The 14,729-nt window shown below is 35.6% G+C and overlaps 2 protein-coding genes across 2 annotated transcripts; both read left to right on the top strand.

Moving 5' to 3' along the window:
• The first annotated feature begins 5,408 nt into the window (after nucleotides 1-5,408).
• On the top strand, nucleotides 5,409-7,354 carry LOC122610326. Its single transcript, XM_043783320.1, has 7 exons — nucleotides 5,409-5,483; nucleotides 5,537-6,033; nucleotides 6,191-6,256; nucleotides 6,362-6,434; nucleotides 6,506-6,690; nucleotides 6,804-6,834; nucleotides 7,025-7,354. The coding sequence occupies exons 1-7, from the start codon at nucleotides 5,409-5,411 to the stop codon at nucleotides 7,352-7,354; spliced, it is 1,257 nt and encodes a 418-aa protein (XP_043639255.1).
• Nucleotides 7,355-9,480: 2,126 nt separating this feature from the next.
• On the top strand, nucleotides 9,481-10,636 carry LOC122610325. Its single transcript, XM_043783319.1, has 3 exons — nucleotides 9,481-9,647; nucleotides 9,730-9,903; nucleotides 10,006-10,636. Exons 1-3 carry the CDS (start codon nucleotides 9,481-9,483, stop codon nucleotides 10,634-10,636), a joined length of 972 nt encoding a protein of 323 aa, XP_043639254.1.
• Nucleotides 10,637-14,729: the final 4,093 nt, after the last annotated feature.

The raw sequence follows: 14,729 nt of genomic DNA, 5'->3' as shown, positions 1-14,729 counted from the left end.
CATCGCCGCAACACGCGGGTACTTTCTCTCGTCATAATAATTGATTTCATGTTTATTAGTGTTGTTATGTGTAATTAATTATTCTTATCATCTACTAAGATGAAGTGATACACTAAATAATGATGGTTGCACTATATTTATAATTCAAGTCGATTTAATTTAACGTTTTGTCGTAATCTTAATTGATTACCTCTTTATTATTTATTTTTAAATTGTTGGATGTTTAAGCGTATTTTTATTCGTAGCTAGAGACTAGAGTTGTGTATGAATGAATTTAATTGTTTAAGTCCCAACTCAAGAGATGGTACCACTGAAGACACTTCTATGTCGATGGTGAGATTACTTTGCAATACATTCACTGATCTGGACGTGATCAGTTGCAGTGAACAGTATACCAGGTTAAGGTTGGATTACTTATTAAAGGTGACAAAATGTAATAAGGACAATGCAATATTAAAGTACTTATAAAGTAAATTGGTGAGATAATATGTAATTTTCAAGTGTAATTTATTTATTGATGTTAAAAAAATTACAAGGTTGTTGCGGAACTAAGATAATACAATAATGTAAATATCATGACAACCTATGAAATACAGTTGACCTATATTTGGAAATTCTCTTGTCAATTGAAACACTTAAAATTGTGAAATATTCCTTTTTGCGATTGAGAGAATATTGCACAAGTTCACCAGGAATATTACAAAAGCAGAATATGCAAACTACTTTCTTGGTTATGCAAAGACCTCTATTTATAGGCAAAGTTGGTATTAGGATTCCAACTTTGCCGTACAAATATGGTTGAGAGCATTTAAGGAAGTTATTTACATTCCTTTGAAATGCTTGATCAAGTAAGATATAAAGTCACTTTATCAACCTGCTTTATGCAATTTTATACTTTAATCAAACACAATTGCTATTGTCCGGATAAAGGTACGTAAAGCAAAAAGATCTTCCTTGTAATCAGTGTAAAGCTTTGTAAGTACTTTACAGTGATGCTCTCTAGTCTTGATCTGGGTAGAATGTCACTGGGCTTCGCTGCCATGGTCATTCTCTATCTTCCACTTGTTGTCTTCGACTTCAACTGGAATGTCTTCAGGTTTATGAACAGATCTCAACTAGAGGAAGTCTTCAGTTGCATTAATTGTAAACTTGCAACTGAACTTCAAATATTTCTGGACAATTCTTCAGGTCTCCAGATGCAACTGGAGATGCTCCAGTTTATTAGTAAATTGGACCTAACAAATTGCTTAGGTATAAGTGATTGGTCCTATGACATGTAGGGTAGAAAGCAATTGATCGATAATAAGAGTTAAAGAATTAATGGTCTGGTACAATTATTAGACATAATTGTTATCTGAATGACCAAAAAAATCAATTGATTAGGAAAGTTATGAAAGGCGTCTTAGGGTACCGGTCTTAGTAATAGAACTAGTTAATTAAGAGGATTGGATAAAGTAACGAAGTTGACGGGTACGGGGTAAGTTTTTGTTTAATTCTCGGTTATTAATCAACATAGTTGAATTAAGTCTTCATTTAAGTGAAACATGAATTTATAGTGTCATGGATTCAAAGTAGATGACATTTATTATTGTTCTAAATCAATTTTCACTATCGTCTTCGGATGATCCTTGCCCCGTTCATATTAGATTCCATTGTCTTTTATTATTATTAGTTTAAGCATAGTGACAACTCGGTCACACCCCCCCCCTCCCCAATCTTTTAGAATTACATTAAACTCACATTTTTCTAGAATAAATAGTCCTTGTGTTCGATCTTGACTTACCATTTTTCTATACTGTACTTGAACAAACCCACTACCCAAAAGTGTACTTTAGTTAATTAATTGGTATATATTGTTTATAAATTTAAGACTCGATTTTGCACATTAAGTTTTTGGCACCGTGATGAGTGGGAAGTTTAACTTAATTTCCCTAATAAGTTTTAAATTTATAATTTCAAGGTTAACTTCTCTACTACACTCACTCACGGGCAGTGTACCCGTTCGTTTGTAATATAGTAAATAGGTAAGACTAGGATCGTTCGCATGGACTATGTCTAAGAAAGTAGCTAAGTGTAATTCTAGGATTTTTGGGGTTTGTCACGATTTCGGGTAAAAGGGATTACCGTGGTTAGATTTGTATTAAATCAAACAAAAGAAGTTCAGGCGTACTAAATAATTGTTAGTACGACTATTTACGAAACCATGCACATTGTGCAAACAACCAACACCAAGACAAGTGACATGCCACTTATCAAGACATACTAGTACCTAACATAAACAAACATGTAGATACAAACCGAACCAAGACACTAAAATTGAAATCGGCAGCCTCCAAGTGTCCAAATGCCTTCCCGATTGAGGAGTCTTCCAAAAACGACAAGATAGAATCTTTAGTCTAACCGTCATAAAGATAACCTCAATTAATTGATGGTTCGTTCTCCTTTTTTGTTGAAACAACCGGAAATTTCTCTCTTGCCAAATAAAGTATAGAGATGCTGCAAGAGTCAGTTTTGCTATAATAGCATCGGCTGTTTTCAATTTTGCAATTGAAACAAAGCTAGACAAAACAATTTCCCAATATTCAGAATAGTAATCAAGATTAACACGATTACAAATGCCTTTCCACACTTGTGAAGCAAAACCACACTAAAAAAATGTAACACCCGTCGTTTAAACATATGGATTTCCAAAAACTTTCGCCTAATGGTGTTAAAAGAAAGCGGAATTAAATTTTAAAAGTCCAAACCAGCAAAATCCGTTTGGTTTATTCATAAAATGGTGTTAGCCATATCATCAAAACAAGTCTAAATGGAAATCCATTGGTTGCCCAACATTAAACAACCGACATTATAGTAAATACAAATCATAAATATCTAAACATAAATGAATGTCTAATGCGAGCAGCCACTATGGGTAAACTACAACCAGCTTCAAGATCATCTACCCATGTGATATGTCCATTTATATATACATTCTCATATCGTTTCTAAGTCGTTTTAAGCTTAATTATGAGCAAATTACATGTATATTTGATGCTTTGATGGTATTGTTAGTGGTTGCAGGCTTAGAACAGGTGAAATGGTTAGAAATAGCTTTCGGATGACTAGAAGATGCTTTAGGTTGGTTCATGGACGCATATGAGTGAAGACGGAATGAAAACTACAAGATTTGGCTGAAAACAGAGCAGGTGCGTCGTACCTGGAAGATTGGTGCGGAGCATTTTCTTTTCAGAAAGTTGGAAGATGTGAGAAAGCAGGGAGGTGCGGTGCACCAACCCTGTGGTGCGTCGCATATCGGGTAGAAGGATTTTTGGAAACAAGGCTAGGTGCGTCGCACCTGATGCTTGGTGCGTCGCACCTATAGGTCGGTTTGTGAAGACTTTTTGAAAACTCTATAAATACAAGACCAAAACCCTCCCATTCGATATACATTCACCTCTAGTCGATTTTAGGGTTCTTTGGGGCAATACTCAGCAGCTTTTTCGTCCATCAAGGTACAAGGGTTGTTCGTGAGCTTCAAGGCATTCGGTTATCGATTTTCTTAGCGTTTACTTGTTTTTTACACTTTGGTACAATATGTTCTCTTATACTTTTACTATTTGTGCTTTGTTTATGATTATGAGTAGCTAAATAATTTGTCATCCACTGAGATGAAGTGACACATTGAATAATGGTTGCATAATCTTTTGAATTCAAGTTGATTTGATTTAACATTGTGTCATAATCTTAGCTTATTAATTCTTTGTTATTTAACTCTTAATTGCGGATAATTTTTGCATGATCTTAGTGGTAACTAGGCTGTGTAAAAGTTATTTTGATTGCTTGGTTAGAAGCGATTGTTTATATGACGGGTACGGTAGAAAGTAATTAATAGTTAATAAGAGTTAACGGGTTAATGGTTGGGTACAATCAATAGACACAATTGTTATCTAAATAACCAAAATAATTAGTTGACTAGGAAAGTTATGAAAGGCGTCTTGGGGTACCGGTCTTAGTAATAGAACCAGTTAATTAAGGGAATTGAATAAAGTAACGAACTTGACGGGTACGGGGTGAGTCTTTGTTTAGTTCTCGATTATTAATCAACATATTCGAATTGGTTCTTCATTTAAGTGCAACCTAAATAATGTGTGTCATGGAGTCGAAGTGAATGATCTTCTCATCCTATTTGATATAAAACAATTTTCTTTTCGATAAATTCTTAGGAATTTCTAACTCTTTCAATCAACTAACGTTTTAATATAAAAACCAAGATGACGTGGTGTCTTTAAAAAAACCAAACTCTTTTTAACTACTTAAAACTCGCTAGCTCTTTGTAGTCTCCGTGGAACGAACCTTTACTTGCTTTAATCTATATTGCATACGAACGGGTCCACTGCTTGATTGTGTGTGGTATTCGATTCGGAGTATTTTTAAGGAATTTAATTTAACTAAATTTTCACACATCACCATGCCTCACATCTTCTCACATCTACCTGCTCACTATTGTTGGACCTGAGGGCACAACACATTTTAAAAGAGCAAGTGTTAGCTAACGAATTAGCTAAGTAAGATAACACATAGTTTATAAAATGTTTGTCCATTTAAAACATTATATAAAATTCATAATTACATCGTCAAGGCACATATCACATCGATGCATCACATCAACCATAACATATTATCGCATCAAACATCATCATCATCAAACATCTTTTACTTTACATATAACATATAAGCATCATCGTATAGTGTGACATAAGTCACTTACATTAGGCGTGACATAAATAACTCATCACATATAAGGTGTAAGTTTGTGTACAGGAGGTCATAAGACCTAACAGGAAACCTCACACCCGAATAGATGGATAAGCCTTACGACGGTCCATCAATGTCGTTAAGGAATGGCAAGCCAATCCAGGAGTAGTCCGTTTGTTCAAAGACATTGGTGGTTAATCACGCCACCCGGAGATAGTCAAACCATGTAATTATGTTGCAAGGAGCCACCCAAGCAACCATATACGCACCCGCCGGGCAAGGGCAGGTACGGGTTAAGCTTAACACTTTCATATCATATACGAGCTCGGTTTAAATCACATATAGTTTAGGCATCCACGTTACCTAAACATCATAATACATGGGATATTATTGGTGCTGTTGTGATTTGTGCTGTTCAGGAGTTCTTGAATAGTGACAAACTTTTAAAGCAAATTAATCATACAGTCATAGCTCTTTTGCCAAAGAATTCTACTCATTCTAGAGTCACTGACTTCAGACCGATTTCTCTTTGTAATGTAATATTTAAATGTATTACAAAAATCATATCTGACAAGATTAAAGGATGTCTCTCTAAGCTCATCAGGCTCAACCAAACAACTTTTGTTCTCGGAAGAAGTATCTCTGATAATATCCTATTGACGCAAGTACTCATGCATAATTACCATTTAGATAGAGGTCCACCCAGGTGTGCTCTAAAGGTGGACATCCAGAAAGCTTATGACACAGTTAACTGGGAATTTCTGTGGACTATTCTATGTGGTTTTGGGTTTCATGACAGGATGATCGCCTGGATTATGAAATGTGTATCACTCCTTCTTTATCCATTAGTCTTAATGGTGATCTCCATGGGTTTTTTAATGGAAGACGAGGAATTCGTCAAGGTGATCCACTTTCTCCTTATCTTTTTACTTTGGTTATGGAGATTTTGACGCTTATCCTCCAACGTAAAGTTCGGGACTCTCAAGAATTCTCTTTTCATCACCAATGTCTTGAACATGAGGTTATTAATTTATGCTTTGCCGATGACCTTTTTATTTTTATGAGGGGTGATGTTGAATCTGCACGAGTTGTAATGGATGCATTGGAAGAATTTAAGCATGTATCTGGCTTAGCACCTAGCTTGCCAAAAAGTATTGCCTACTTCTGTAATGTTTTAAATCATGTGAAGCTTGGCATCCTTAATGTACTGCCGTTTGAAGAAGGTACACTTCCAGTTAAATACCTTGGTGTACCTCTCATTTCCTCTAGACTTATGATTCGGGATTGTAAAATTCTGTTTGAATGAGTTAAAAAAAGAGTGGATGATTACAAAAACAGGTTCTTATCTTTTGCGGGAAGATTGCAACTAATTTCTTCTGTTATTTCATCCTTACATGTCTATTGGTCCTCGGTTTTCTTATTACCTTCTAGTCCTTTGTTTGATATTGAGCAGATTATTAGAGGGTTCTTATGGTGTCAAGGAGAAATGCAAAAAGGAAAAGCGAAGGTTGCATGGGAGGTAGTTTGTTTACCGAAAGATGAAGGCGGGTTGGGATTGCGTCGTTTGGATCAGTTTAATATAGCGCTTTTATCTTCACATATTCGTAATCTGCTTACTCGAAAGGAATCATTGTGGGTTAAATGGATTCATACTCATCGGTTGCGAGCAAAAAGTTTTTGGGAAGTTTCCTCTCAAGGTAATATGTCATGGAGTTAGCGTAAGCTGCTCTCTTTCAGGCCGATCCTTCAAAAATATATTTGGTTTCAGATTGGAAATGGGAAGATTGCTTCGTTATGGTATGACAATTGGAGCACATGTGGTGCTTTAAAGGAACATGTTACCCCACGCATGATCACAAGTGCAGGGTTTCAGCTTTCTTATAAAGTATGTGATGCGGTCGATAACAACTCATGGAGATGGCCAAGTTCATGGCCTCAGATGCTTCAGAATTTGTAAGTTCCTACTCTCCTGGAAGATGTACCGGATAAACTTATTTGGAAAAACGGAAATGGGGTTACCAGTGAGATTTCTGCTACTCAAGTATGGGACACTATTCGATCTTCAGCTGTCAAGGTGACAAGGTTTCACTTAGTCTGGTATCCGTTACAAATACCAAAGCATTCATTTATATTGTGGCTAGCATTTAAAAGGAAGCTGAAGACTCAAGATGTCCTTAGTGTATGGGATGTTCATGCACAGTCTATTATACCTCACACTTGTTCATTATGTGAATCCACTCCGGACTCACATAATCATTTGTTCTTTCAATGTCCTTTTTCTTTACAGGTTTGGTTGGCTGCAAGCAGTAAAGCGGGGCTTTCTAATACTAATGGAGTTTGGGAAGATATTATTAATGAAATGCTTCCGTGTGCAAAGAGAATTTCCATGCAAAATGTGGCTGCAAAACTTCTATTGGCTGCATCATTTTACTTTCTATGGCAAAAGAGGAACTCGCGACTGTTCAAGAATAAGAAACGCTTGGTGGACAAAATAGTCGATTTGATTATATCAACGGTTCGACTCAAACTGTTAACTTGTAGATACAAGAAGACGCGACGAGTTGAGCAGTTTCTGACATCATGGGATCTTCCCGTCTCATTAGTTACTAATGTGTAATCTTTTATTGCTTTCATTACTAGATTACTAGTTCTTGTTTCTTTGGAGTGATTTGTCACTCTTTGTTGGACGTTGCACTTTTGTGCATGGGTTGTAAGTCAGTCTAGTACTTAACTAGATTGCCTGTTATTCATATTTATAAAAATTCGAACCAAGGGTGACGGCCTTTTACCGAAACAAAAAAGAAATTGAAGTATTTGAAAATGAAACATCTAACTATATGGCTAAGCTAAACAACTCTGAGGGGGCAAGCACTCCCGGTAATGATGGTTCTAATGTATAATATCGCATCATGGAATATTAGGGGTTTGAACCAGGGCCCTAAACAAAAACAGGTTCGTCAAGTTATAAGTGATAAAAATCTTTGTGTTTGTGCTATTTTGGAGTCCCATGTTGATTCGTCTAAGATGGATAACATTAGTTCATCTGTCTTTTTGAATTGGTCTTGGAGTTCAAATGTTGTGTCGTGTCCTAAGGGTATGAGAATTATTATTGGCTGGAATCCTGATGTTGTAGATTTAATGGTGATTTCACATACTGATCAAGTAGTGCATACTCAACTTTTGCTTAAAAAGGATAATAGAATGCTTCTATGTTCTTTCATTTATGCTCATAATAACTATATGGATAGGAGAGCATTATGGCATAATCTTGGTGTGCATAAATTATTTGCTAGAGATAAACCTTGGTGTATCATGGGTGATTTTAATGTTGCATTGACTTTAGATGACAAAGCTACGGGTTCATCTACCTTGGATATTGCTATGCGTGAGTTTAGAGAGTGTGTTGAGTTGATTGAAGTTTCTGATGTTTCTAGATCAAGACTGCAGTTCACTTGGACACAAAAACCTAACGGTTTGGATGGGGTTTTGAAAAAGATAGATAGGGTGATGGCGAATATTGAGTTTTATAATTTGTTCATCGGTGCAAATGCTATTTTCCAGCCTTATCGAACTTCAGATCATTCACCTGCTATATTAAGGATCCCTATGGTTTAAAATTGTAAACGTAAGCCATTCAAGTTCTCGAACTTGTTGGTGCAACAAGAACATTTTCTGTCGACAGTGGAAACAAATTGGAAGGAGGATGTTGTTGGGGTTTCTATGTTTCAGCTAGTTAAAAAACTGAAACGTTTGAAGGGAACTTTACGGAAATTACTTTACAATAAGGGCAATCTTCATACTAAAGTGTCAAAACTTCGGGTTAAACTAGATGTGGTTCAAAAGGCGCTTGATAAAGATCCAACTAATTTAGAACTTCGAGAAGAAGTTGTGGTATACTTGAAGGCCTATAGTGAAGTTGTTCTTGATGAAGAAAGGTTCCTTAAACAAAAGGCGAAAGTGAATTGGTTAAATGTTGGAGATTCGAATTCAGCTTTTTTCCATATAGTGGTTAAAAGTAGAGCTATAAGTAGTAGAACTGATACGGTGTTGGACTCTCAAGGGGTGCGATGTGATGGGTATAAAGTTCCTAATATTTTAGTTAATCATTATGTTAATTTTTTAGGTAAAACACGGACGACGCAACCACTCAATGCTCAAGGACTTTTTATGAAGAGACTTACTCCAGAACAAAAGTTGCATATGGTTAGAGAAGTTTCTGATGAAGAAGTTAAAAATGCTATTTTTTCTATGGGGGATGACAAAGCTACCGGTCCGGATGGTTATTCGGTAGATTTCTTTAAAGGTGCATGGTCGATAGTTGGAAATGATGTTGTTCGGGATGTTAAGATTTTTTTCGCTAGTGGCAAGCTTCTCAAAGAAGTCAACCACACGATCATATCTCTGCTTACTAAAATAAAGGCTCCGACAGGGGTAAATGACTTCCCTCCTATTTCATTGTGCAATGTGGTTTTTAAGTGTATAACAAATATCATTGCCAACCGTATAAAGGATTGTCTTGCTTCTCTGGTAAATATTAATCAATCTGCGTTTGTCCAGGGTAGAAGAATTTCCGATAATATTTTATTAACGCAAGAGTTGATGCATAATTACCATTTGGATAAGGGTCTTCCTCGTTGCACGTTCAAAGTGGATATCTAGAAAGCATATGATACTATTGATTGGGGTTTCTTGAGATCTATTCTTGTGAATTTTGATTTCCATCCACAGATGATTGCTTAGATAATGGAGTGTGTGACTTCTACGTCCTTTTCTATTTGTATCAATGAAGAGATGCATGGTTTATTTAAAGAGAAACGGGGTCTTTGGCAAGGCAATCCATTGTCTCCTTATTTATTTACTTTGGTTATGGAAGTTTTATCTTTGATGTTACACCGTGGGATTAATGAGTGGTTCTTTTCGTTACCATCATCTCTGTGAAGATCCAAAGATTAAAAACCTTTGTTTTGCTGATGATTTGTTTATCTTTTTAAGGGGTGATGCTTCTTCTGCTAAGGTGGTGTGGGAGGGTTTGGAAGAGTTCAAAAGCGTTTCTCGCTTATCTCCAAGTATTCTGAAAAGTATTGCTTATTTTTCTAAAGTTCTTAATCATGTAAAGCTAGCTATCCTGAGGATTTTACCATTTGAAGAAGGAAAATTACCGATCAAGTATTTGGGTGTTCTTTTGGTGTCAACTAGACTACAAGGAGCTTGTGGAAAGAATTCGAGATAGGGTTACCAATTGGAAAAATAAGTTTTTGTCTTTTGCAGGTCGATTGCAACTTGTTCAATTAGTTTCGTTTATTGGTCTTCAGTGTTTATACTTCCTACGAGGGTGACTACTGAGATTGAACAAATTTTGCGCGGGTTTCTTTGGAGCCAAGGTGTTTTGAAAAAAGGGCAGGCTAAAGTAGCATGGGATGTCGTTTGCCTTCCAAAGCAAGAGGGTAGACTCGGTATACAATGGCTGGATATCTGGAATTCTGTTTTAATGACTACTCATGTGTGTAATTTACTGATTTTGAAAGAGTCATTGCGGGTTAAGTGGATACATGCGCATAGGCTTCGGGGGAAGAACTTTTGGGACGTTCAGGTGAAAGGAAACTTATCTTGGAGCTGGAGGAAACTTGTTCAGATTCGCCCCACAATCAAAAAGCGTTTTTGGTTTGTTCTTGGTAATGGTAATTCAGCTTCTGTATGGTATGATAACTGTGCAGATTGTTGTCCGATTTTAAATCATGTTACTACTAGAATGATTAAGAGTGCAGGTCATAGTTTGGAGTCAAAAGTGGTAGACATTGTTGATAATGGTATATGGAAGCTTCCTGCGAATTGGGATCAACAAGTTTTGGCGACTACCGCTCCTGTTCTGGATTCAAATTCGAGGGATTCTCTTAAATAGAAGTCTAATTCTGGTAGATTGGAGGAGTTGTCGGTCTCTATTGCATGGAATGATCTCCGGGTTAGTGCGCCTCTTGTTGATTGGTATCATATTGTTTGGTATAAACAATGTGTGCCTAAGTTCTCTTTTCTTCTTTGGCTTGTCATTAAAAGAAAATTAAAAACTCAAGATATGTTAAGGCCATGAGATATGCAGCAAACTTCTACTTTGAGTCTAGTTTGTCCGTTTTGTGGTAATCAACCGGATTCTCACTCCCATTTATTTTTTGAATGTGATTTCTCTAAACGGGTATGGTTAGAAGTCAATGTTGCTGCAGGTTTGAATCAGAATTCTGTTGAGCTCGATGACATTATTCGTGGAATTATTCCTATGTCAAAGAAAAGTTCTTGTGCTAGTGTTATATCCAAATTGGTTTTAGCAACCTATGTTTATCATCTTTGGCAAGAAACAAACATAAGATTATTCCAACAAAAGAAGAGAATTGAGGCTCAGCTAATTGAAGTGATTCTTTCCACAATTCGGCTAAGGCTTATGACGTTTAGATTAAAAAAAAAAAGTAAAAGAGTACAAGAGACCTTGGATCGATGCAAGCTTCCTTCTTTGCTGATGGAGCTCACGTAGTTGTTCTCCTTTGATTGCTGCCTATCTAGTTAAGATTATTAAGATTAGAATCTAAGTACTTATCAATTTATCTCATACAATAAGTATCCTTAATTCAATTATTCACGGTAAATTGCAAATCAAAATATCGGTCAAATACATCAATTGAATGACTCCGTTTGACCTATTTTGACCGAAACCTTAAGTATTTAAATTCACTCAATCTTTCATGCAATTTACATGTAAGACCTAATTCAAGGTGTACCAGACATACTCAAATTAGAGTCTTAAAGCACACTATTACCTTGATACGACATGCGTTTATTTTGTGTTCATCAAGAACACTACCAAGTCTTTCTGGAAACCAGATACCCTATTTAGCATTATCTCTCATGCATTAGAACCCTTTTATTATTAGCAAGAACCTTACGGAGCATAAAGTTACAAAATCGAGCACAGTAATTTTAGTGTCAAAATCACTCTAACAAATCTTGTAATAGTCATGCTTAATATTGTCCTTACAATATGCCTTACGAAGCATAAAACTAAAAAATTAGTCACGATTATTTTAAGATCAAAATTACTCTAACCCATCTTAAAATAATTATGCTTAATCCGGCATATTTAAAGAGTTTTAGAAGGAACAATTACTACAGAAGTGATCGGGTATAGCAAATGAGTAAACTTAAATGCCATATGTTCTCGTCATTTCTTTCGCAGTAACGACTCCCCCTTAAACTGTTGCGGAAGTTTTAGAAGAAATAATTACTTACAAGATGATCGGATGTAGAAAATGAGTAAACTTAAATGCCACGATTTCTTCATTTCTCTTGCAGTAATGACTCCCCCTTAAACTACTTTGGTACACTGAGAAAGCTTTAGAGGGACTAATTACTTACAAGTAGATCGGATGTAGCAAATGAGTAAACTTGAATGCCACGTCTTTTCTTCTTATCTCTTGTAGTAATGACTCCCCCTTAAACCATTATTATATTTTTGTGTTGTATTTTCTGAATAGAAGATAGTTTTTGAGAGATGGTCACTAAAGGTTTCTCATTCCAATCAGCTGGACTAGCAATTCGAAACGCGATTGATCAAAGGCCTTAGTGTAACCATCATAAGTAAATATATTTTTCATATTCATTATGGGATAACAACCATTAATTTTATTATAAATCAACATACATGAGACTTGCACTATGATTTATAATGAAGAAAATACAAAATAAGTACGATAACCCACTATGTTATCTAAAGAAAGTGTGCTCAGAACTCAGTCACCGATCACCGAAATAACATGGTCCTCATTGACTGTGTTCTCCGCACGAAAGATATACACCTAGTTGCTGAACGGCACCCAAGCCTCAATAGACTTGAATTTACCGTCCTTATCTTTCATTGAGACATTTGTCCAATAACCATCACTCTTAGTAGGAGTCCTGGATTTTGAAGTATGTCTCTTGTTTCTTGGCACCCTCTCAAGAGATATCTCAATCTTTATTCTGGGACTATGCTTTTGAAACAGAGAGGAATGGCCAGTCTTAATTGTTCCTGTGAATCGATCATAGAAATATGTATCATCTTCACCAACACGATTAAAGACTTCTCGTTTTGGAGTGGGATTCCTCTTTGGTGTTTTGCTCTGAGCTTGGCCACCATTTGAAGGTTTCTTAGGAGATACTCTTTTTGGCTTACTTTGCTCCTTAGCATTGTAACCCGAGGAATTTCTAGGAGATCCACTCCGTGCGGGTGAGTTCCTTTCAAAAAGTTTACCCTTGTTCTTTTTCAATTGAACATTTATATCTTCTATATCTTTGTCATTTGAGTCATTAGACTGCCTTGATCTGCTGATTTTACCATTCTATGGACAATTGCTTGCTACATGACCCCTTTCTCTACAAATGAAGCAAGAGATTCTGTCAATAGTTTTCACCCTTTTCTTTTTATCCTTTTCATGATATAAGTGAAGTGTATCTTGAACATGTAAGGCATAAGAACTTGGATCTTTAGAAGTAATCTCTTGTAATTTCAATTTTGCAGATTATTCAAGAGAAACTTTTGATTGAGCGGCAGGATCAACTTTTGATTTGGTAAGAGGAGGATTTTTGTTCAGCTTCTTTGATGACAATCTTTTAGGACTTCTTTCTCTGAAGTGTCTGTTTTTCTGCTCAAAGTCAGTCACATCAACTTCCCAAACTTTGTCAATCAATACTTTCCAAGGAATACTTGATGCGCGTATTTTAGTGCATATTTTATTAAATCGTTTTGATCGTAAAAATCACCCAAGTTTTAAATTTATAAAACAAGAATATACTAATAATTATATTACAAACATGGGTAGTGTACCCCTCGCATATAGTATAGCTAGTAGTAAGTTCAGGATCGTCCATGGGAATTAGTTTAGTAGTTAATAACAATATTAAATCTAGTCTAAAAAAGAAAGTGTAAAATTGGGGGGTTTTGTGACCGAGTTGTCACGTTGCTTAACAAACTGCAAGTAATTTTTTTGAAAGCTTTTAAATGACTGAAATGTAAATTTTGGCATAAGAGGAGCAAAAGATAAATCTTAAGGTCATTACAGCCTAAAAATAGTTTTTTAACTATTTTTAACGAAAAGAGTTTTTTCGATTTTTGTAACCAGAAAATGCTTTCAACCCCCCAGTTTATAATCAGACTGTCACTATCCAATTGATAAACTAATAAGTTAAAATGAGATTCTAACCTTGAAATGGTAAATCAAGGACAGTTAACCTCTACTCAAAATAATATCCCATCGGCTTCTCCACTAAACCCTTGTGATCTACCCAATTGTAGCTTGAAAAATAATACCAATAACTAAAACTAAATTTTGGTGAATTTTAACTAAACTTGATGAGACTTTTCGCACAATAACTTTTATCGAAACCGAATTTATTATTAACTTCTAAAAGTAACTTCAACGAACAACATTCTCACAATTATTAATTGAATGATCTAAACTTGAACTTGAGAATAACTTAGGAGTTTAACATAAACAATTTGATTTTACAAACTAAAACTAATGAACAAAAGTACAATTATTTTTTTTGGTGAAGTGGTTGTGCCCAAGATATAACGAAAAGGTGTGGAGAAACTTTTCCTGAGCACCTGAGCACCCCCTGCAATGATCTTTTAAAAGTGCTATTTATAGCCAAAATCATCAAATGTTGTAATGAATTCACTGGCATTTGGTCTAGGTCTACAGTGCTGAATAGTGAAGCTCTGCGTGAAATAGTATCAGGAACGTGCCTATTGAAATGTAATATTTCAATTCATTGTCTAATATATTAATTGAATGGGGTCGAGGTGCTTAATGTCGCTTTCATGTTTTATCTTTATGCTTCAAAGTTCCAAAACGTGATTATGGTGGCTAATTCATCGAAAATTATCTACATGAAACTTGTAGATAATAATCTTCTGAATCCGTTGAAAGTTGAATCGTCTTGATCAGAGTCCGAATGAATAAACTATGGCC

This window comes from Erigeron canadensis, chromosome 8, assembly GCF_010389155.1.
Source record: "Erigeron canadensis isolate Cc75 chromosome 8, C_canadensis_v1, whole genome shotgun sequence".
NCBI classification, from domain to species: Eukaryota; Viridiplantae; Streptophyta; class Magnoliopsida; order Asterales; family Asteraceae; genus Erigeron; species Erigeron canadensis.
The sequence above is the reverse complement of the archived record's forward strand: the minus strand, read 5'-3'. Positions and strand labels throughout refer to the sequence as shown.

Bases quoted from the DNA above. Each gene is read 5' to 3' on its own strand.
- LOC122610326 (XM_043783320.1), top strand. From the start codon at position 5,409: ATGCATAATTACCATTTAGATAGAGGTCCACCCAGGTGTGCTCTAAAG. The intron at 6,034-6,190 runs GTTTGAATGAGT...GATATTGAGCAG, and splicing joins ATTCGGGATTGTAAAATTCT to ATTATTAGAGGGTTCTTATG. The intron at 6,835-7,024 runs GTATCCGTTACA...TTTTCTTTACAG, and splicing joins ACAAGGTTTCACTTAGTCTG to GTTTGGTTGGCTGCAAGCAG.
- LOC122610325 (XM_043783319.1), top strand. From the start codon at position 9,481: ATGGAGTGTGTGACTTCTACGTCCTTTTCTATTTGTATCAATGAAGAG. The intron at 9,648-9,729 runs GTTCTTTTCGTT...TATCTTTTTAAG, and splicing joins CACCGTGGGATTAATGAGTG to GGGTGATGCTTCTTCTGCTA. The intron at 9,904-10,005 runs GTATTTGGGTGT...TGTCTTTTGCAG, and splicing joins GAAGGAAAATTACCGATCAA to GTCGATTGCAACTTGTTCAA.